Genomic DNA, 24,968 nt, shown 5'->3' on the forward strand with positions numbered 1-24,968 from the left:
GAGGCTTATAGCTGAATTCAGCTTCATCATCATGCTCAGGCTTGTTAACATCTTCATTACCAGAGTTATGTTATGGAAAATATTGTTCAAGATTTAAAAGCAAAAGCTTTTGTTGTAAATCTTTGTTCTCAGTTTTAAGAATATGCAAGTCATTTTGCAAGTCAGCAATATCTTTTTTTATGTTACCAATCTCATGCTACAAATCTGAGATAGTAACTACCTTGGATTTTTGTTTTCAAAATCGTTTCAAGGTATCTTCAAGAGAGATTTTAGTGCCAACAGGTTTTTCAAAGTCTTTAGTCATGAGTTTCTTAAGTCTTTTAAGATACTCTTCTTTTAAATCAGGATCTTCAATTTTCGAAATCAAAGTAAGAAATAAATCTTCTTGTTCTTCTGATTTGGTCAGAACCGAACAAGTTTTTAGATTGTAGTAAGAATCAGCATAACCAAATTTAACACAATTTCCAAAAATATCAGAAGCAGAGTGATAATCAGAATCAGAGGAAGATAGAAAATAATTATCAGAAGAATAATCAGAAAAATCATTGTTTTGAAAAATTCTAAAAATTTTTGCTTTATTATCGTCATTGATATCTAAAGCATTAATCTCTTTTTTAATCTTTTTGGGAGGTTTAAGGCACTTATCAGCATAGTGTCCTGTTTCTCCACAATTGAAATATTTATTCTTTGAAAAATATTTTTCAAATTTAGAATCTTTACCTTTTTTAGGATTTTTTGAAAAGTTAGGTTTATTAAATTTTCTTTCCTTATGACTATTGTAATATGGAGGGGGTGATTTCATGAAAACTTTGCCAGATTTCTTCCTATGCGTTCGGGAGGGAGCAATAGGAGGTAATCCGAACTGTTCACAGAAATTTCCCATTTCATACTTTGCTTTCTTGGCGTTCTTAAGCTGTTGTCTGATCATTTTCTGATCAATACACATCTTAATACCAAGTTTCTTGACATTAGAGAATAAATCTCCATAAGTCAAGTTCTCATAATCAATAAGACCAGTATCAGAATTAATCAATTCATCTTTAACTTTGTGAGCAAATAATGAAGGTAATCCATCAATAAACTTTTCTTTCTAATAAGATTTTTGGCTATCAGTTCTAACCAAAACACGGGAAAGAAAAACATCTTGATACCATCTATAGTCAAACATAGTAGGGCATCGAAGATTATTCAAGTAATCAGAAATACGAGAAGTAACATTAGAAGGAATACCAACAAAATGTTTAATAATTGTATAAATCAAAGTATTAACACCATCAGGTTCACCCATACCAATTTGTTCATTAAAAATTGGTATGCTTTCTTCATCACTCTTTATTGCTTTCCTGATCTGGTTTCTTCTCAGGTCAGTGAGATAATTATCCCACAAATTTCTAAGAGTACCAGAAAAACCAGTAGCAAGTAAATCCACAATATCAACTTGGCTTTTATTGTGATTAGTGAGATAGGCATTAGCAACCATGGGCATATGTGTAACCCTGATTTGAAACTCAAAGGAATTTCTACCGATTCCCAAGTTTTTTCTGCTTTTTACTCTACTAGAAATCATCCTCCAACGGATGACAAAGGTGGATCTGTTTCTCCTTCTGCTTCTGATTTTAATGCTCATCTTCCCACTGCTCCTCCTCTTCCCACTGCTCCTCCTCATCAGTGTAATGTTCTTACTGCTCCGATTAAAGATTTCTTTTATATCATTGATTAGCCAGCTTTGCATAAAGATTTTAATTCTTCTGAAAATCGTGATTTACGGCATGCTTACCGTGCCAAATATTCTGAAAAAGGAACAAAATCTCATTAAGGTCAAATGGGCCCAGATGATGATTAAGTCCCAAAAACATATTTTATTTTTTGATTATCTTCAAAAACATTTCCCTGTCGATAATGTTTTGATATCAACAATTATATCGAATTGAAGAGAAAATCTCCTCTCCCTGTTTTGATTTGAAAATTTCTTCCATTTCTTCTAAAATTGAAAAACCTTTGATTTCTCTTCCTGATTTAAATAAATCTTCTGGTTTGAAAACTACTTCTCAAATGAACCTTGAGAAAGTTAATCAATTGCTTTATGAATTAACTGAGTTGAAAACTTCTCGTACCAGTACTTCTGGATAGAATTTTGCCATAAAAAGAACTTCCTATTCTGATTCTGAAACTTCTCATGATTCTACTGATTCTGATATTAAAATTCTTGAAGAAAACTTCGGCCAGATTGATTTGGAGCCAAAACTCCAAAGGATCTTTGACGGATCCAGATCTTTCAAACCTACAAAGAATTTTTATCCTAATCCTCCTGATTTACAAAATATCAGTACTTGTTCTGTTCTGACTAAATTCGAAGGACAAGATAATACTGAAATCTTTCCTGAAAATACTTTGGAAAGAGTTTCAAAACAAAAATCCAAAGTAGTTACCATCTCAGATTTGCAACATGAGATTAGTAACACCAAGAAAGATATTGTTGATCTAAAAAAGAATAAGCCCATACCTATTTCTGATAATGTTAATATTGTCAAATTAATTAACAAAGTTATTCCTCCCAAATGGTATTCTAAAGTGCATATCATTGTTTCCCCAGATTTTACCCTTAATGTTATTGCATTAATTGATTCTGGTGCTGATTTGAATTGCATCCAAGAAGGACTTATTCTCAGCAAATATTTGAAAAATCCACAGAACGGTTGAATTCAGCCAGTGGAGACAAATTGCATATTAAGTATGAGCTGAATAATGTTCATGTTTGCCAAAATAATGTTTGCTTCCATATTCATGCTGTTGTTGTCAAGAATATGACTGATAAAGTAATTCTTAGTCTTCCATTTATTGCCATGCTCTATCCCTTGACTGTTGATGATACTGGTGTTACAACTGTTAAAATGGGATTTGAAGTAAAATTTCATTTTGCTTCCAAATTTGATATTGATGACAGTTGCTTGAATTTGATTTCTGCCAAGCATAAACAACTCAATTTTCTTAAACAAGAATTAAGATTGCTAAACAGCTTTCTGACAAGCTTTTGCAATCAAAGATTTCTGCTTTCAATACTCTGATTATTGATCCTGTTTGCTCTGAACTTCCTAATGCGTTTTGGCATAGGAAAAAGCACATTGTTTCTTTATCTTATGTTGAAGATTTTCCTGAAAACAAAATTCCAACTACAGCTAGGCCTATTCAAATGAATGCCGACACTTTAGAATTTTGCCAAAAAGAAATTGCTGATTTACTTACTAAGGGAATTATTCGTAAGAGTAAATCTCCTTGGTCCTGTGCTGCTTTTTATGTTATGAAAAATGCTGAGTTAGAACGAGGTGCTCCAAGGTTGGTTATCAACTACAAGCCCCTCAATGATGTTAAAAGTTAGTTATATATGCAGAATAACTAAAAATGATCATTTTTATATAAATTCTCAAATTACCTGAATAACCCTTTATTCATTGAAAATCCCAATAATCATACTAGAATTCATAATCGTTTATAAAATAAAAGTGGCAAATGGTTTTTTTTTTTTTTGTACAAAATGTGTTCGACAATATGCTTGTTGTCGCGATTTTTGTTTTATCGGCCACAATACGTTGTTGCAACATCCAAATTTTATGAGGAGTACAAATCATTTTCATGGTAATTTTAGCTTTGAGACATTTGTATGTATTAAAAATTTAGTTTATATATATATATATATATATATATATATATATATATATATTAGAGTGATTATAGTTGATGTGATTACTCTTAGTAAATGATCTAGCTAGTTGAAATGATTAATCTCGATAGAATAAAAGAAAATTATTATGTTTCCACGGCTTAATATATTCTCTTTTTGAGGAGTACATTTCCATTGATCTTATTATTTGGGAGAATTAGACAGGAATGTGCATTGAGGAGTTAATTATCAATTAATTAATTATTATCGGGACTTTACAACTACGTATGTCGACGAGGGGTCTAAGGCTTGGAACTGGATCCTCTCCATTTTAAATGAACTAGTTAGAGAGTATTGAGTTAGTTATATTTGATGAGTATTTTTTTTTATCATTTTACTTTTTGAGGAAATAAAAATACCCTTAAAATATAACTAACGAGATATTCTCATGTTTAAATAAAACGAAGAAGATACTAATTCCTAAGGCTTCCCTTAATTATGACAAAGCCGACATTTGAGTAATGGAGGGCAGACCAAGGAGCTAGACTTATAGATGACAGAGCAATACCTCTCATGGAGACGCGGGGTGGAGATCCACCATGACCAGGCAAAGGGTCGGGGTGGAAACCCACCCACTACATGCCCCTCGCAGAGGGGGAGACCCACCTCTTCCCTTCCGTGAAAGGGTGGTGAAAGCCAGCCTTTAAAAAAATCCTTGTATTTTATTTTCTTCGTGGTTTGGTTTCTTTTATGTTTTGAAAAACTTTGAATTTTTTTTTTTTTTTTAATATTTTTAGCTTTAAGCTCCAAACAAATACTTTTTATTTTTTTATTTTTTCATTTTTTCTTTTATGTTTTGATGGTACTGTTCAATTTGTCCAACAAAAAAACAAAAAAAAAAAACTTTTATGAACCCCAAAGAAAATACTTTGTTGGCTCTCATTTAATGCGCTTCTCAATTTTCACTTTTTCAAAAGCTATTCTCCAAATCCAAATTTTTTTTTTTTTTTGGTGGATATTTGCGGTGCGCATATATATATTATTATATATATAGTGGAGGTATATATATTATAAAATGATAAACATGGATCTCAATATCAAAATTATTGAAACTCTACGATCTAAACACGCATTACAAAAAACTTAATGTAGTCTTAATCTACCCATATATTGTCTAATAACTTAAACAACTCAAAAAAAAAATACAATCTTGGGGTCAGTAATTCCCATAACCATAATTCAGACACAAAATCAAGTAAAAGTATTTCTACTTCTTTATTTTTATAACTCAAGATAGTCATACATAAAAACGAGCAAGAAAATTAGGAGTTGTTATCCGATCCATACAATTCAAGTATTCAATATCTCCCTCAGCAATATACGATGCCATATTAGTCACCCTAAAACCACAATACAAAATTCAATAAGTGAGCGAGACAAGCTTGATGCATATAAATTAGATAGCAAGGTGAATAGATAAGTAATGTGGTGGAGATAAAAATAAAAAGAAAAAAAATTACATTTGACCCCCTTAAATTTACATCTTTTTCACAAATTAAGACACCTTCAAACTTCAATTTTCGGCATTTGACACATTCAAAGCTACAATTTTTTATTTTTTATTTTTTCATTTACACCCTCCTTTAAATTGTAATCATTAGAATGGACAAAAAGTTTACATAAGATGGGCACATTCAATTTTTTAAAGATGAAATGCCCGAATTTTCCTTTTGTCAAAAAAAAAAAAGAAAAGAAAAGAAAAGAAAAGAAAGTAAAGGTGATAGAAGAGTAATTTTGTATTTGAAGTCAAAATTTGAAAACTGATAATGAACCTTCCATTGCTATTATAGAACTGTATAAAAATGATAAAGTGTTCATTTACAATGTATGAGAAAACAGTTTCGCATATATTATGGAGCATCTTCATCGTACGTGTGTATTCATATTGTGAAAAAGAGAGAGCTAGAGAAGTAGTTGAGAACCTCTTACCAAATGTGGAGCTCATCAATTCTAGTTATAGATATTTTGATCCGTCTTTCCTTTATAGCAAGTCGCTATACAACGGCTAAAATATTTGAATGTCAAACAACACTCATAAAAGCACTCCCTCTGAGCTTTGAGAAGGCTGATGGGATAATCTTTAGGATGCATTGGATCCTCAAAAAGGCATTGAAGAAGATATTTAGCAATCAAATTCGGTGCTTTATGCTTTTCAAGTGTGCTTTCAATGCAACGATCTATATAACTCGTATCCTCATTATCAAGTTGGAAGAACTGAAGGCTGGTTGGTAGTGCAGCAAGAGCGGGAGAGAGAGGTGTAAGGTCATTAGCATGCACTTCGAGTATCATGAGGATAATCAACCCCATAATCACCAACATAAATTTTATCATACTTTTTATGGACATCATATTTCTCTCACTTTAGAAATTCTCTTATTTGGACATCATTACTCAAGCTATTTATTGAGTTGAAATGTTTGAGCAATTAAATAGCTTGACACCTTGAAAACACAAACATCTTATTTAAAAAGAGTTTATTTATTTATTTTTTTATGAACTATACCCTGAAATATGAATGTATTATAATAAAATAGCTCTTGGTTGGGTTGGAACATAACTATATTAGGAAACTTACATAAAAGAATATGTGAAGAGGTATCATACTCATAGAATATAAAAAAAATAAGAAAATAAAAGAATGAGGTATCATCAAATATTCATGACATATTAGATCAAAGCCTCCAATAAAATACAATTTTGAAAGAAATTATGGGTTTAAAAGAAGTGGTAAGTATGCAATATTTGAGTGCATAGAGTCATCATGCTATTTATTTATGTAAATAGGATTATAACTGGTGAATGTTACGAATTGAAGTGACTCAAAGTACCTTTATAACCTCTATTCATTTAAATTCCCATTGATCAATGATCACATACACTATAGAATTCATAATCTTTCATAAAATAAAAGCGGCACCATTTTTTCAACTGTTTTTCCTTTTACACATACCAACGGTTGCTTCGTTATATTTAAAAAATTAATGATCTTTATAAAGAAAAGATTAACAACATAATGTTTCCTTCCATATGCTAACTCTCTCTCTCTCTCTCTCTCTCTCTCTCTATATATATATATATATATATATATATATATATATATATATATATATATATTAATTTCTTGTGATTATGTGATAGGTGGATCCTGTATGCTAAAATGGTATAGTGCTTCTATAACTAATACAAAATTGTATTTCGATTTTAACGAATGTCATTGAAAACAACATCGCTGCTCCGTATTGCTTGTCGCTAGTACAAACTAGTGCGTCGATTTTGCCAAATCGTCTTTGGGTTTCTAGTAGCTAGCAGCCTCTAGATTTTTCAAGTACTTGTTATGCATACATGCAATCCAATTATTCAAGATTTCATTCTTCGACCAACAATGCCATCTTATACAACCTGAAACCACCAATACAAATTCAAAAAGTGAGACACGCTAGATGACAAGGAAAATGGGCAAAAATTTGTAATGTGGTAGAGAATATAAATAAAGGGTTAATAACTTTTTTAGTACCTGTGTTATCAGTTTTTTATTTTTTTTTCCCTAGGTTTCCAAAATAGTTAGAAATGGTACCTGACTTATGGGAAAAGACAAAATTAATACATCCATTAGATTTCGTGAGAAAAAATTAACGATCTGCCACGGGTCACTCCCAAAATATGCCATGTGTCCTTAACAAAATAATAATAATAATAATAATAATAATAAATCATAATAAATCATAAAAATAATTAAAAAAAATTTAAAAAAAAAACTTAAAAAAAAAGGAAAAATTTGGGGGTGGTTCGGCCACCCCTCATTTTTTTTTAAAAAAAAAAATTTTAATTTTTAATTTTATTTTAGGTTTAGTTTTATTATTGTTATTATTATTATTTTTTTAAAATTTTTAGTATACATGGCATTTTTATATGGTGACACGTGTGACGGAGGGTAACAGAAACTAACAGAAGTATCAATTTCGTCTTTTCTCATTGGTCAGGTACCAATTCTGACTATTTTGAAAACCTAGGAGAAAAAAAAAATAAAAAAAATGCAAACCTAGGTACTAAAAAAGTTAATAACCCATAAATCAAAAAAGGAAAAGTCACACTTGATAGTAGCTTAAATATGCACGTTTTCTTTGATTAAGGTAAGTATTATCGTTATTTTTATACCAATTTTTGCATTTTATATTTTAATGTGAAATATTGTTTAATCTAATTTTGAGTTTAAATGATGTATTAATGCAATAAATGATATTGTACAATAAAAATGGTTGAATTTTGGCCTTTTTATGTAAAAACATTTCCCGTGTGAATCACAAGTGCAACTTTTCATACACTTTAATCAAAAAATTTAACTGTATGTAAATTTTAATGAAACATAGTTTGAATGAGCTAAGTAGCATAAATGATTATTTGATCTTTCTGCCAATAAACAAAATTTTATGAAAAAAAAAAAAAAAAAAAAGCTTATAGTGAACCACCTATTACTATCCTAGAAATGTATAAAAATGTTAAAGTATTTATCTACAATATATGAGAAAATGTTTTCACATATATTGTGGAACATATATCTTCTTCATAAGTGTGTATTTATATTTGTGAAGAGAGAGCCGGAGAAGTAGTTGAGAACCTCTTACTAAATTTGGAGCCCATTGATATTTAATGCTTCTTCATTTTCTCTTTATAGCAGTCTACTATACAGCATACATGATCAATGCCACTAAGTTTCCTAGTCAAAAAACAATGAAGATACCACTCTATCCAAGCACGCTCAAAGCTGATGGGATAATTTTTAGGATGCATTGGGCCATTAAAAAGGCATTTAACAAGATATTTTGTTGCCTAATACATTTCTTTATTTATAAGTGTATGTTATGTAGAAATTCATAATGAAAAAAATTACGGAATAATAAAAGAGACACAAAGATTTTACGTGGTTCGGTCTATGACTTACGTCCACAGATAAAGCCCAAAGGCCTATATTAAGCTCTTATTGAATAATTGATATTACAATACAAATACTTCTATTTATAGGAGAATTGAAATAGATAAGTATGGTAATCAAATCTGATTGATTTGATTACCATCAAACCTGATTACAATTAATAAATAATATATAATATCAATTTGATATATTTCCTTCTATGTAGGAAATATATTCTCTAACATTCCTCCTCAAACTCAATGTGGTAACTTATGAAATCTTGAGTTTGCTTCTTGATCATAGCATTGAAGGAGGTGATTGATGGCGCCAGAATTGAGAACATCGGCGACTCTTGAACATCGGCAACGTTTGGCCAGAATGGGCCAACTATGGGCCAAGAGAGAAATGAGAGGGGTAACTATGACCTCTTTTAGAAAAGAAAGTGTCAACTTTGAGCTGAAATGAGAGCCAACTATAAGCTGAAGTGGCCAGGGTTTTAAACAATACCACATAGCCGAGCAAAAATAGGCCAACTATGGGCCAATAGATGGGCAACTTGGCCTCTTTTGATTTTTTTTTTTTGATTTTTTTTTTTTTTTTTTTTGATGGGCAACTTGGCCTCTTTTGATTTTTTTATTTTTTTTTTTCTTCTACCGAGATTCTTTTTCCTTTTCCTTTTCCTTTTTTCATGAAAATCCTGTTATAAATTACATTAAACTGGGATAAGGATTACTTAATCCCATAACCAAGCAAAACCAGGTATAACAACTAAAACAGGATATCATATTCCTAAGCCTAGAACATGAATATATGCACACTCAAATAAGGGTAAACCGAAACCTGTAACCAAACACACTTCTTCTTCACAAAACAAACCTCCTAAAACACGATCTGGCGTGAGATGAAACGGATCACGGCTTCGGCAACTTCTGTGGCGGCGCCAGCAATATGGGGTGGTTCGACGACGGTTGGTGCGTTCAAGCGGTGGGCTGGCGCTGGCAAAGGTTGTGGACTCATGGTCGTCACGGTGCAAGGCTAGCTAGCAGTGGGCCGGTGGAGATTTGGCTGGTAAGAAACTTGCAGAATGAAAGGAGAGGAGGTGCTATAGTGGAGCCCACCAACGATCACGCACGGAGAGGGCCATTCTGAGAGAACAAAGCCTCTTTTGATTTTTTTTTTTACATCAACCAATAAAAAAAAAAAAAAAATTGAAGCGCATTGGCCACATGTGGGGTCAATGGAGGTGGCTACAGCCATCAAATCTACCAAAATGGATGTCAAGTGCTTGTAGAAATCGTCGGGTGTCTTGACATTGAAGAGTTCCAATGGCAATGGGAATCCTCATCATGCTCTCCCCAAATTATCAACGTGGGTTGAAATCGTGTGGTGTGGGTTGGATGAAAACTTGATCTCCAACACGCACACCATTGTTTGGAAAACCAAAGAAAAGGCACAGAAAAGGAAAACTAGATTTGTCCTAAGAAGAATTGGAACAACAACAATTTTTTTTTTTTTTTTTTGTGAGACTACGGAAGGAAGGGAATGGAATCATAGGATGTCAGGATCAAATATTGGCGTTAGCCATTTGCTTTAATACCATGAAGAAATTCATAATGAAATAAATTACAGAATAATAAAAGAGACACAAAGATTTTACGTGGTTCAATTTATGACTTACGTCCACAGATAAAGCCCAAAAGACTACATTAAGCTCTTATTGAATAATTGATATTACAATACAAATGCTTCTATTTATAGGAGAATTGAAATAGATAAGTATGGTAATCAAATCTGATTGATTTGATTACCATCAAACCTAATTACAATCAATAAATAATATATAATATCAATTTGATATATTTCCTTTTATATAGGAAATATATTCTCTAACATGTTCAATGCAACGATCGATATAACTCATATCATGAATATCAAGTTGGAAAAGATGAAGTTTGGTTGGTAGTTCAGTGAGAGTGAGACAGAAAGGGGTATTGTCATTAGCATGTACTTTGAGTGTTATGAGGATAATCAACTCCATCACCACCAACATAAATTTTATCATACTTTTTTATAGACATCATATTTCTCTCACTTTAAAAGTTCTCTTAATTGGACAGTAATATTGAAGCTATTTATTGAGAACAAATCCTTGAACCGTTATAAACAATTAAATAGCTTGAAACCCTTGAACAATAAACTTCTTATCTATTTATTTTTTTTAAATTTTTTTTAAGAATTGTAGCTTTAGAAAATATGAAATTATTTTAGTAAAATAACTTTTGGTTCAAGTAACGTCTTTGGTTAGGATCATAAGAGTTTTTTACACAATTAGTGTGTGACTCTTGGAAAAAGTCAGATATATTAGAAAACATATATAAAAGAACATGTGAAGAGGTAACATCATCTAGAGAGAAATAAAAAATTAAAAATTAAAAAATTAAAAAATAATAATAAAAAAGAGAAGATGTATCATCCAATATTAAGAAAATAATATATGAAAGTCTCTAGTTAAATAGTATTTTGAAAGAATTTATTGGGTTAAAAGATATGGTAGGTGTGCAATGTTTGAGTGCATAGAGTCTTCACACAATTCATCATATATTATATATAATAGTAGAAACCTTTCGAACTACCCCCATTTGCACACCTACCATATCAGCACTATATATATATATATAGTGATGATATTCTCAGAAGCCATTTTTCCTGAAATGTTTTTTGTCAAAAATATTTTATGGCGTTTACTGCGCACACGGAAAATAATTTTTTTATTTTTATTTTTTTTCCAATAAGGTCCCCACCAGGTCATGTCCGGGACTTGTTCGGGACCCAACCTGGACTTGCCCGGGACCCCGCCGGGACTTAATCGGTACTTGTCAGGACCTGCTTGGCACTTGACCGGGACCTGCCTAGGACTTGCCCGGTACCCCATCGGGACCCGCCCAGGACTTGATCAGAACTTGACTGAGACCTGATCAGAACTTGCCTGGGACCCCACTGGGACCTGCCCGAGACTTGACTGGGCCCCGCTGAGACTTGACCAGGACCTGCCCAGGACTTGCTTGGGACCCACCCGGGACTTGCCCAGGACCTGACTGGAATCCGCCTGGGACTTGTTAGGGACCTGACCGGGACTTGATTGGGACCCCCCGGGACTTACCCGGGGCCTTGCAGGGACTTGACCAGGACTTGAGAGGGACCCTGCTGAGACTTGACTTGGACCCGCCCGGGACTTGCTCAGGACCTGCCTGAGACTTGACCGGAACTCGCCAGAAACCTCGACAGGACTTGACCAGGACCCACCCGGGACTCGACCGGGCAAGTCCCGGGTAGGTCTGGTCAAGTCTTGAACAGGTCCCAAGCAGGTCTGGTCAAGTCTCGGACAGGTCCAGGTCAAGTCCCGAGCGGGTCCCAATGAGGTCCCGGTAAAGTCTTGGTGGGTCTCGGTCAAGTCCCGAACAAGTCCCGGTTAAGTTTTGGGCCGGTCCCGGTTAGGTCCTAGGTGGGTCCCGGGCAGGTCCCAGGGGAGTCCCAGTCAAGTTTCGAGTGGGTCCCGGGCAAGTCCTGGTCAAGTCTGAGGCGGGTCCTAGTCAGGTCCCAGTCCGGTCAAGTCCCAGGCGGGGTCTCAGTCAAGTCCTGGTTAGGTCCTTAAAGAGTCCTAGTTAGGTCCCGGGAGGATCCCGGGCAGGTCCTGGTCAAGTCTTGGCAGGGTCTCAGTCAAGTCCCAGGTAAGTGCCGATCAGGTCCCGAACGGGTCTCGGTCAAGTCCTGGCGGGGTCCCGGTCAAGTCCCGGCGGGGTCCCGAGCTGGTCTCGGCGGGGTCCCAGGTAGGTCCTGGGAGGGTCTTGGTCAAGTCCAAGGCAGGCCCCGATTGGGTCTCAGGCGGGTCTTGAGCTGGTTCGGGTGGGTCCCATTCAAGTCCGGTCAGGTTCCAGGCAAGTCCTAGTGCGGTCCCGAGCGGTCCTAGGCAAGTCTCAGTCAAGTCCTGATGAGGTTCTGGGCGGGTCTTGACAAGGTCCATCGATTTAAGAATGAGATACTCACAGTCGGAAAATGGTTTTCGGTTTTCAAAATCGTACTCCATTTTCTGAAAATTAAAGAAGAATTTTGGTCAAAAGGAAAATATTTTTCGTTGACATCTATTTTACGTCGAAGTACATACCGTAAAATACGGAAATCATTTTCTAGAAACCATTTTATGTCGAAAACGAAGCCTTAAAGTTGGGTAAAATAAATTTGCTGGTGGTTAAGATAAGATCCGAAGAATATTCTTATTCTTATTCTTATTGAGAATATAATACTTTTTTTAATAAGAATAAGAATATAAGTTACTTAAGAATAAAATCCGAAGAACATACACAATATAATTCTCTAGACTACAAAAATCCTACTAGCTATACAAGCAATATGAGTTGTTGTTGTAAATATTATACTTGCCTATTATTAATTATTAGTACATACAAGCAATATGGTATCCTTGAATTAATAAAGGCTAATTTAAATAACAAAACAACGAGATAAAACATACCAGGAATATAAGAATGATTAACATGCATGAGATAGAGTTAAATGTTATCTGGTTTTGCTTTTCCTTCATTCTTTTTACCTTTAAGGTACATCTATGTTCTCATGGCAGTGGGTGAGTGTGGACCCCGTTGGCGGCTAAAAGGAGAGACTGCCCAATTGACTTCATTGAATGTATAGAATAGCAGCTCTAGCAGGTCAAGCATCGCTTTCATAAACAGGGAGAAAGCAATTCTTTTCTGGATTTGGCTTTTGGGTTTTAATTAACTGCAGAAATTTTCTTGGAGCTGAGAGGATTTTCTCGAACCTGAAAAAGGTTGAGAAAATGCCAAGAAGTGGGGAGGCAGTAAATGTTCTGGTTGCTCTCACAGTGATCTTTGCTTTCATTTATGTCTGCATTGATAGTGATGTACGTACATGTCTATATATATCCAGATCCCTATATATATATATATATATGAATGTGTATGAATTATGGTCATGTTTTTGTAATAATGAACTAATTATGATTAATATTTATGCGTTGATATCAAATGCAGGTTCTAGATGAGATTCTCCATGGGATACTTGATTTTTGCGCGGTTGCCATTTTAATTGTGCTTTTGGTGGTTCTTGTTCTCCACTCACAGAAGCATACTTTTCTTCATTTGAGGCATCGATTATATCATGGATTTGCGAGTGTGCAGGTAATTATTCAGCAATTTGATATATACAATCAGATTTCACTTTCAATATGTGATTAGGCGATCATTTAATCGTATGTAATTAATCCAACTTTGAAATTCTCCCAATATTGACCTTAAGTAATTACACCAATTTCCTTAATTGTCTCAATGAGTGAATAAGTGTTTCCTTAATTGTCACAATTAATTTGCATTAAAAAAAAAACAATTAATTTAAAATATCACCAAAATTAATCCAAGCATAAAATCAAACAAACACAAGAATTTTGGTGATGAAATAGAAATCTTTTGAACAACTCTTCAAAAGTACAAGACAGTCAAACCTAGAAATTTTTTTTACTACAGAAGATTAAATTACAATCAGTTTATACTTACAAAATTATCTTTGTTGTAAAAACCTGATTTGTACCCCCAACAAATTAATGACTTGTTTGATTCCTACCACAGTAACTCCAAAACTCTGGCCAATCTTGTTTAAACGGAAGCTACAAACACTTAATTAATATAAGGCATTAATATCAAGTTAACAATATTAATCACTTCATTAATCCATCTTATGTGCATATTACAAAGACTAAAATCGCAGGTTCAGATCAATTCTGGCATGAGGGAAATTTTGGGCCCTAGGCCACGCCATTCTCATTCTCATTGTCATTGTCATTGTCATACCATAAATGAAGCAACCTCTGGTTTCATGGTTCAAAAGCTGAAACATGATGTGCTGAAACGAATCTATGATGGGGTTTATCAAGTAAATGTAGAGAACATAGGCAATATCATATATAAGGTTGCTCCACGGGATGATTCAGCGAGTAGAGAATCACACAATTTGGCAATTGCATGCTCCAATGAGTTTGTATTGAAGAATCTTTACCATTTCAATCCCAACTGCACCCATGTTTGCTATGTAATGGAGCACTACGATCAAAATTTACAACAGTGGTTGCAAGAGAATACTCTCTTGGATCATCAAGGCAGAAATCTGAATCCAGAGTTTCTTCAAATTCTTAGGTAAACTAAACTACATTTGAATTCTTTGTCTAGCTTCTTCAAAACCAGATTAATTAATTTTAGATTTTTAATTAACCTTCTTCATCTAATTTAAACTATATATGTGGTTATAGGGATGTTTTGAGGGGCATTGATTATCTTCATCATGTAAAAAAAAGATGTCATGGCAATTTAAGTGTACTGTTAAATGTTGTGATTGTGAATGGTCGGGCCAAGATTACAGGAATGGCAAATGCTGTCCCAAAGAAAAATCTAGGTGGTTGTCGGGATTATTCGGACCTGTCTTCAATTGTTGAGCGTTGCTTTGAAACCAAACAACAAACCATTCCAACAGAGCTCCAGTTGTTTCTCAAGTATATTTCAAAAGAAAAACCTAGCCGGTACGTGAATTATATGTATGTATATGTATATTGCAAAATGAGTAAGGCCTACGTCTCGTGTCCTGTGTCCTTATCACACAAAATGCAAGCTAGGAGTATCACATGATCAGTAATTGGAGACACATGACACTTTTCGCTTGCATCCTTTATATACAGACACAGGACACGAACTAGAGCCTTTCATGTGATACTTATATTTCAAAAGCAAAACCTAGCCTGTACGTGAATTATATGTATGTATGCATGTATATTGCAAAATGAATAAGGCCTACGTCTCGTGTCCTGTGTCCTTAACACACAAAACGCAAGCTAGGAGTATCACATCATCAATAATGGGAGACATGTGACACTTTCCGCTTTCATCTTTTATACATAGGACACGAACCATAGCCTTACAAAATAGCTTGTTTTTAATTAACTTCTCAAAATCCTGGTCCAGGTTGCTGAATATCGAGAATCACCCAATTTTTCTATCCCCTTTACAAAGATTGTGCTATAGGGTGACTGCTCATATGTTCTTGTATTTTGGTAATGCCAAAAAGTCCTTTGCCTTGGCATTGAATAAAAGTGAGCTCCATGGACATAAATGGAAGCACAAGGTTAGGACATTTCGTGTGGTACTTAAGTATAAGGGCTTGCCAAGAAAACAAAGGAAAAACTTTCAGTATAACCAGTCTCCGATATCTTTTATGAGGTTTGGCAGAAATGTCGTGGCTCACCTTAAGGACAATTTTAATCGAAATGTAAGTTCGTTAATTAAAGGATTTATGTTTTGGCTTTATGGTTTTGTTTATTTATTTATTTTTTTGTTTTCTGGTGATATATATAAATAGGTGGGGAGTGATCAGAAATTGAGTGCCAAAGATGTTGAGGAAGAGCTTAATGGATACTGGCCTGCTTTCATGCCCATCTTACATCAAGTTCTTGTTGAACATGGCCATCTTATGGTTGTACATGATGCGTATGTGACATTAATTATCAAACTCAATTTATTTCTTCTGGCTTGTCAACCAATTAATCAAGTGGATAACTTGCATTAATGCATGATCTTTTGCAGGGTTCTCAAGTGAAACCATTGGGAATTTTCTCACAAATGGATATGAGACAGGTTTGTTGTTGAATGTTAATATACGTACAACTACTTTCACATTACTAATTTTTAAACATTGGAAGCAAAAGTGACAAAGTTGGTAAAACTTTAGGGAAATAAAATGTATTTTTTTCCACTAGTTCTTTCTCATGTGATCCTGATAGTAGTAAATCTGCAGGTGATCGATGTGTTGATTTTCTAGCTATATATGGTATATATGGAAGAGGTGACTACTTCGATCTGGATGTATATGTACAGAAACTACTTTTGAAGCTGTATTCATGTGCTTTTACGTTCGTTTTGCTGGCTTTTGTATATATATATATATATATATGTATTATCACCTGTAAAAAGGACTAATCAATTAAAGAATCAATATGAGATTTTGCACTCATTAATTAGCACTTTTATAATCCACCAACTTAATATGTAGATAATTCATGCATCTTTTCAATGTGGGACTAACGTTTTAGCTATTGTTTTTTGATGAATAAGCAAACTTCATTAAAGCTCAAAGCCAAAACACCAGGTAGCACCAATTTACAAGCCCTGCCGAGAGCAAAACCAAAGCCTCACAGAGACCTATCCACCTAAACTAAGCAAAGACAAATCCTGCAAAAAAAACCAACTAGCCACAACTCCCAAACCAGAGTAGGCCTTACAGAAACAAAACTAAACAATAAAACACCACAAAATCACATCCTGCAGAAAACATTTTATATCAACAAATCTGCAGGTAGAGTCCATAAAGACACTAGGAGAAGATTCTCTCTAGTCTTAGGAAAGTTACCCTTTCCAATTATCCTAGCTCTTACTTCCCAAAGAATTCTCTTCAGCAGCTGATCTTCAGTAAATGGATGTCCAGAATGCTTAATTTCATTCCTAGTGCGCCAAAGATGATAGACAACAGATTCTAACACCAATCGGCATAGAAGACCTTTCAGATTTTTATTCCCCCAAAGACTGATTCCCACCTAAATAATCTCATCCCATTTCACAGAAATAATATTCATACTGCATCTATCCATAAAGAACTTCCAGATACAATAACAAAAACTGCATTCAAAGAAGAGATGCTCTCTACTTTCAATCTTAAATAGTCCGACATACTAATCCATTATGCAGACACAAATAGGCAAGGCACTGCATGCAATTATATTGGAGCAGCAGCAAATAGGAATCAAAGATACTGCACTTATTATCACCATAGGTTCTACATGAACACTGTTGAATGATACCTTAAGTTAACAGTCTTCTTTTTTTATTTTTAAATATTTTTAAGTTCTGAACCTAAAATCTATCCCTCCCCACCTCACTCTACCCCGTTACCATCTAAGCCACTCTTTAGGGGCTTCCCAGAATTTTGCGGCAAAATAAGAGTACAGCACATAATTTTCTTAAAAACAACAATAACTGGAAAAAAATAAAAGCATGTATGTAGGTTCTACCATCTCACAGTCAAAACCAACCAACCAACCAACCTTTGAATTTATTTTTTTAACAAGGATTGCTTCAATGATTGGTTTGGACTGCCATGTCAACGTTGTGGGATAAAAATGTCATTTCTAGTGTTACTTCTCAAGATAAGGGTCGCTCATTACTGCTTTAATAACCCTTTGAGAACTCTCATATGCTGATAGGACCACAAAAGAAACTGGCAATAAACATGACACCAGTGCTGGTTGCCTAGACTTCTGATGGGCTTTAAGCAACATAAAGCAACCATTTATAGAAATCAGGAGCAGACAAGATGCAGAAACTTGAAGGACTAAACTAATCTCTCATACTCAAAAGTTTATCTACACAAAGATCCTCATTTTCTATAGGAATGTAAAACGAAAAATAATCATTAACCGAAACTGAAAGACCCAAGCAGAGATGTGAACCAAATTTGTCAAACAACTAGAAGTTGCAGCTGATGTAATGAAATCTTCTGATTTGTAAATTAATAAAAAAATTGAAGTTATACAAGCTTCTCTGTTGATTCCTCAATGCTAAGGTTGTTCACTTGAAAATTGCAGTAGCAAGCATATTTTTGCTTCCTCTAACCAGTACAAAACATTTTCACAGAAAATTTCACTTTTCAACCACAAAGCAAAAACATAACTTACATATCTGTGACATGAAATTCACATTTGTGTTCTTTCTCTTTTGCTTTTGAAATCAACTGCTTTGCTTTCCGTAACCAGTACAAAGCACAGTATACTGTTATATGAAGTACACTTTCCAAGCACAGTGTATAAGACGTAAACCTTACATTTGTGCTGCATGAATCCCTTCATCGTTTTCTTCCATTTCTTTGGTTAAGTGATCATGGTCCTCCTGGTTTGAACCCAGCGGCAATTGTTGGTCTTTTCCTGCATTACTACTGGCACTTTTTAGCAGGGAAAGCTGATCCATCATGATAGCATTCCTTTTATAGTTCCAAACAAGCATGGAAATGTAATCCTGAGGTGAAACCAGACCTTGCTCCCTAATGCAACTCTTTTGCCCCTCCAAAGTTTTTGGATCCTCAAGCCTTATATATTCAAGCAACGCCTTCTCATGATTGGGTTTCCAATTACTTGGAAAAGGGGTGTAATCAGTCTCAGGTACAAGAGACATCCTGGTATATTGAAGCCCATCAATTGACTCAGCGAGACCCATCCTCAGCAAATTATGATACTCAGGTGACTGCCCTTTCTTCTCCTTCAAAGGACGGCCCAGATTTCGAGCACCAATCTTGTACACCTTCGCTCGTGAGCGGAGCTTGTACTTTGCAGCATATAGCTTTGCAAGGGAACCTCTTATGATGTAAGAGCAAAAGTTCACGATTTTCTTCCTGTTGTCGGCATACCTATACCACTCAACCATTGTTGACAAAAACTTGTTCATTTGTGCATTTGTGTGAGCTTGAGTGGCATGAAACATTCTGAAACAAGGTTGTGGGTCTGGATCCCTATCCCCTTTCAGAAAGTTCAACTTCCTGAACTGCTTAATGCATTGTTTCAAGCTTGCTGTGACCGACAAAAGGGTTCCCACACCCTTCTCGCTAATGATCTTCCCACCAGTAGCAGTGTAACGTAGAGTAGGGTACACTACTCTTCGACACAAGACATGGTCAAGAAACATTATACCCTTAGTTATGTGTTCAATAGGAAGGCTCTCATTGTCAAGCTTGAGCATATACTTTTGATCAACAAACTCAATTAACTGCTTTCTCAATGTTGCTACATCCGCTCTAGGTCCCCGAACACCAATCAGAATGTGGCCACCATATCGGATAAAATCCATTTTCCGTGTCTTATCTGGCCCACTTGTTGGCACAAATTCCGGCCAAGACGTGTTCCCATGTTCTGCTTCCCCCTCCGGGCTATTCCATATGACATCACTCTTTGAAGGACGATAAAACTCCTTACTCTTCCCTTCCATCCAGCGGTCTAATTCATCTAGACAAATGTTTGCCAAGAGAGGACTTAGAATCCCACAATGCCCCCAAGAAGGAGTCTTCTCTCCCTCCTCAGGGGCAAACCCAAAAAACGTCTCTAACCAATATGGGTCCGGCTTCGGCTCATCCTCCGCTAACACCCTCTTCTTCTGATACTTCCTCTTCGTCTTTTTCTTCTTCACCCCTTCATCACCAACCTTGGTAGTGATCACTGGCGTAACCAGCGCCGATTTCACCAAATCAATCACCTTCTTATCCCTCACATCCCTCATCAAAGCATTTATCACAAAACCCACCTTCATCCCATCCAAAATCGTACTCAAATCACCCTTTATATACCACAAATATCCCGCGAAACTGCTCCTGATCACCCTCAACACGGTATGTGCATTCCTCCCTGGCCTAAAAGCAAACGACTTTTGCGAGAACCTAGCCTCATAAACCGGCTCCAAAATCATAAACAACACCTCCTGAACTATCTTGTCCTGAAATGGAGCCGGTTGTGAGGTCGTCAAAATCGCCTTAATCTTCCTCTTCGACAACGACCCATAATCGGTCTTATCCTTGGGCGATTTTAAAAAGAAATCCAACCGAGCCCCCCACCTAAACCTATTATCAAGCACCGCATTTCGCAGTGCCAAAAGGTCCTCAAGGGCCGACCTTTCAATCGTGCTCCGGGGCACATACGCCCCGGTCTCATCAGCGGAAACCTTCTGGTACGCCAATACCCACAACTCGAATCGGCGTAAATACGAGCTCAAATTGGTCACTGTCCTATCGGGTTCACGGAAATTCTCTAACCACATTTGGCAACAAACCGAGACGCCATCTTCCTTCATTAGGGTGGACGGGTCGTTGGGGTCGGGTTCGGGTGGGCGCCGAGTGAACGAAAATTGGCGAAAGAAGGCGAACCCTCCATTGGGTTCACGGTTTAAGGGATTGGAGTAAAGGAAGGTGGAGGTGGTGCGTGTAGAGTTGGAATTTGCGAGAATACGGTGAGTGAAGATGGAAAAAATGGTCCGACGCATCTGGGGTTGGTTTCTTCGGTGGGGTTATGTCATTTTTTTTTCTCAAGAGTGAAAATGGAAATTCAGTGGAGAGAGTAAAAGGGGTTTGAGAGCTTACTTGGTGGTCTTCTTGAATCTTGAGGAGGTTGAGAATCGCCGGAGGAGCTTGAGACTTTGAAGTGGAAGAGCTCGGCAAACCCCTTCTGCTAAAACCCTGAAGTAAGTTGGCTTCTGTGCTTTTGTGCGATTTTTCTATTTTAAATAATAAACTCCTTATATAATTTGTGTTTTTTTAAATAATAATAATAAGAGTGGCGTTAAAAACTACGATTTTATTTCACAAGTATTTCACTTTGCGAATAAGTTTTTTGATTTTTCTTTTCTTTTTAATCCAAGCGAATCTAAAAATTGATTTACACTATTAGGGCTATAAATAAACAAGTCCATTCAACAATCCGCTCGTTTTAACTCAACTCGAGTTCAAGTTCGATACTGTATAAACTCGCTCATTACTGTAGAAACCAACTCAATTAGTAAATGATACATACCTGACTCACTCGAAAAAACTCAATAAGGGCTTACGAGCTCAGCTCGTTTAAAGCTCGACCGGTTTAAGCTTTAAGTAAAATTAGTTATATAAATTTAAGTATGTATATTAGTAACTAAGTAATATATGCAATATAAATTACTTAATATTTATATTTATACTATAGATAAATGTCTAGAGGTTGTTGTAAAGTTTGGGCTTGAACTTTGCTCGGATCATACATTAAATAATTTAATAGCTTAGCTTGAGCTCGAGTTGAGCCCGGCTCAGCTCGAATAGCATTCTTAACGAACTCGAGCTTAAGCTCGAGCTCACCCGAATTTTAAACGAGCCGAGCTTGAACACACATTTCATAGTTCGGCTCGAATTCGAGCTCAACTTGAATAAGCATCTTCGTAAACGAGCTAGTCTTAAAATCTTAAAGCTCGACTCGACTCGGCTCAATTACAGCCCTAAACACTATCATATCAATAAGTTGAAATACTTGTGAGATCAAAATGTAGTTCTTAGCATTTTTCAAATTAATAGTAGTTATGTCACTTATAATATTCAACCCAACTAAATCAATTTGTTAGTTGGCCCTAAGTTTTCTCTCTAGAGAGAAAAAACCAAACAGCTCCCTCCTCCTTTCTCCTCCCCCCTACTCTCCTCTTCTTTCCTCCCCCCTCCCCTTCTTGTTTTTTTTTTTTTTTCCTTTCTTCTTTCAGTTTATTTTTTTGGTTTTTCCAACCAGTCAAGTTTCTCCGGCCATCCATTTGCTTATACTGCCCTGCCTCCGTTCGCCTTCCACCGTGCTGCGCCGCTCTTCACCTCCCTGAAATTGGTTGGGCTTTTCCTCTCCCTCGCCTCGGTTGTTGTAGTTGTTTATTGGTTTTTTTATTGTGTTTTTGTTGCTTTTTTAATAAGTATTTGACTTCTCCTTAGATCTACTTTCATGAGCGATCTTTGGGATGAAGGTTGTTGATGCATAGTTTTTCAAATGATGACGTGGCACGCCTGCCGAGCTTGAGTTGACCAACACACGAATGAACTATTTGACTGCACAACAAAGAAGAAAGAAGGATTGAAGTGACCGGGGGTGAGCCGGCGGGAACACTCCGATGCCTAAGTCAGGATGAGAAAGAAAAAGGATATTGTCAACAACTACGAAGTTTAGATAATGAGAGTTGTGATTACCTTTGCTTCAATAATATGACTTGTATTTATAGGCAGGAAGAGAATTTGATTTCCCACATATTCAGGAATCTTATCCCTTGATATTAGCTGAACAAACATTTGAATGACAGATAATGTTTGTTAGTTATTCCGCGATTTTAGTGGCTCGAGATCAGGGGACCGAGTGAGACTTGGTTGCTGGCGTATCTTTATTGATATATAGAGGATTTGAATTGTAGATTGGTTTGGTGCCTTAGTAAACAACAAGATTATTTATTTACCAACAGCAATAGCTTTTAGGACACCTGAGTTATCGCTTAAGCCGAGATTTACATGTCCTGAGTTAATCTCGGACTTCATGGTCTCGGCGTTAATAGCCTCGGATGCGAGAGACTCAGCTTACTGGGCCTCAGACGTAGGTCTCGGATTCATGAGTCTCGTGTCCAGGTCTTGGGCTTTCTCAAACTGGGCCTGAAGGTTATTGAATATTAAATGGGCTGATCCATGACCCAACAGTTACCCCCCAATTTCGATGTTTTACAAAACCATGGAAATTTCATGTCTAGATGGAATGGGTCTACCCCCTAGACCTGCTCTTTGGGAGGAACTTCGAGACGACCAATAATCCTCCGAGCCTCGTCTCGGACAACCAAGGCGGAAATTTTGAATTTCAAATTTTGGAAAGTTTGAATTTCAAATTTCGGAGGGAAAATTAGAATTTCAAATTTTTAGGCGGCGTCGGTTGGTATTCCTAGACACTGTCACTCGTCAACTGTAGATGTCGATTGGTATTCCGAGACTCTGTCGGTACATTGAACTTGGTCATGAAGTATGTCTACGTGTCACTTGCTGAGGCCTGCTTTTTGTAGCGCATTTAATGTGCAGGTTACCGAGGCAAGGCTATTAAAACGCGGTGGTCTTCTTCATTCTTTCTATTTTCTAGTCGAGCCCTAACTTTTCGGTTTTTCTCTGTTTCTTGAAAGCTTCCTTTCTTCTTTTTCTCATATCATGTCTGGAGATGAGGGATTAGGCTCTGACGGTCTCGGAGGCAATACCTATCTAGCCTGCTAGCGGCTGTTATTAACTAAGGCTGATGAAGCAAGAATCCGGGAGGAATGTTTTATTCCCAAATCTGTGAAGTTGCGATTCGATGATGAACGGGTAGGTGCTATAGTGCGTTCCGACGCAGATGAAGTTTGTCTATACGAGACTATGTTTCGTGCCGGTTTCCGACTACCTTTTCCACCGATAATACGAGAGCTGGTGAGCTATTTGAATCTGGCCCCGCATCAGATTATGCCCAACGCCTGGAGGCTTATCTATGCCTGCGTGCTACTGTGGCCTTTCGCGCTTGGACCGGGACACCACCTTACTGCCCAAGAATTTTTATGGGTATATCGGCTCCAGAAGAACCCGGAGTGCGATGGATTATACAATTTCCAGTCACGACGGGGAAAATTTGTCCACGTTGATGGTAAGTATTCCAGCAACCATGCGTGGAAGGGAAAATACTTTTTTGCAACGGGCCAATGGGAATTCCATCCTACTGAAGTTGCCCAAGGTCCAAGAGTGCCACGGGAAACCAGTGTTCCTGCTGGGAACGCCTCTAAAGAGCCAACCCTCACCGACAAGGAACAACAGCGTGTGAACGACGTTTTACGGTGGACTCAAAAACATGAGAGTCTACTGAGTTATTTGCTGCTGATGAGTACGGCCTCGGAGGGGAGAGGCCTCGTCGCAGTAGAATGAGGTGCTCGTGGAAACAAAAAGAGACTTGCTTCTGTGGTCATCCGAGACCCAAAGCTTGTTATCTCAGACCCTCCGGCAGCTAATACTTGGGGTGCTACGCCGAAGAAAACCAGACTCGATAAAGGTAAAGGCAAACTAATCGAGTCACCTAAACAGAAGAATCTACCACTCCGAACAGGTGGAGCCCTGAGGATAAGTAGGAGAGTGGACCCACCTGCTGCTCCGCAATTCTGAACCACGAGGCCGTTGAAAATGGACACGAGGGCCAAAAAACTCAACCCTCCTCCTCAGGCAGCTAGGGCTCTGCGCTTGGTCGATGAGCCCGTGGAATCTGACAAATCTGAGGCTCCTCAACCTTAGAAGAGGAAATTAGTAAAAGCGGCAGAAGTGAAGGTGCAGGATCAGTTTGCCAGCCTGCTTGTTGCTAGGCGAAAGGCTGCTCCTGGGCCTGTGGTAAAACCGGTTGCAGAAGTTGAGGCCTTTCTGGCAAATGAACCTGTCCCAACACGCCCATTAAATGCCACCCCCTTGACCTTGGATGGAGTTGAGGTCGAGACTGCAATCCCCATCGAATCTCTATCGCTCCAACCCCTGGGCTCCAATATCCAACATATTTTGGATGACATAGAGTTGGTGGAACATTCAGATAGCTCCGTAGAGATGGTGTCTGAGAGGAACGAAGGGCTTACTGCAACTGTCGAAGGAGCTCGACCTCTTTCCCCTATTGACGAGGCTGAACTGGAAGCCCATGATCCTATATCTGCTAAG

At 36.8% G+C, this 24,968-nt stretch overlaps 2 protein-coding genes across 3 annotated transcripts; one reads left to right on the top strand and one right to left on the bottom strand.

Annotated features, from left to right (window-relative positions):
• Nucleotides 1-13,340: 13,340 nt before the first annotated feature.
• LOC132176194 (uncharacterized) lies at nucleotides 13,341-16,593 on the top strand. Of its 2 annotated transcripts, XM_059588331.2 has the most exons (8): nucleotides 13,341-13,560; nucleotides 13,691-13,837; nucleotides 14,421-14,845; nucleotides 14,959-15,225; nucleotides 15,665-15,968; nucleotides 16,059-16,186; nucleotides 16,283-16,333; nucleotides 16,494-16,593. In XM_059588331.2, exons 1-7 carry the CDS (start codon nucleotides 13,477-13,479, stop codon nucleotides 16,293-16,295), a joined length of 1,368 nt encoding a protein of 455 aa, XP_059444314.2. In that variant the 5' UTR covers nucleotides 13,341-13,476; the 3' UTR covers nucleotides 16,296-16,333; nucleotides 16,494-16,593. The 2 variants fall into 2 exon arrangements, with proteins under 2 accessions (XP_059444314.2, XP_088371030.1); XM_088514904.1 differs by lacking the exon at nucleotides 13,341-13,560 and having other exon boundaries at nucleotides 13,733-13,837; nucleotides 14,408-14,845.
• Nucleotides 16,594-18,231: 1,638 nt separating this feature from the next.
• On the bottom strand, nucleotides 18,232-20,977 carry LOC132176204 (Intron maturase, type II family protein). Its single transcript, XM_059588341.2, has one exon. It carries the CDS (start codon nucleotides 20,768-20,770, stop codon nucleotides 18,569-18,571), a length of 2,202 nt encoding a protein of 733 aa, XP_059444324.1. The 5' UTR covers nucleotides 20,771-20,977; the 3' UTR covers nucleotides 18,232-18,568.
• Between the last annotated feature and the right edge of the window lie 3,991 nt (nucleotides 20,978-24,968).

The sequence above is a fragment of the Corylus avellana genome, chromosome 3 (assembly GCF_965113065.1).
Source record: "Corylus avellana chromosome 3, dhCorAvel1.hap1.2, whole genome shotgun sequence".
Lineage (NCBI taxonomy): Eukaryota > Viridiplantae > Streptophyta > Magnoliopsida > Fagales > Betulaceae > Corylus > Corylus avellana.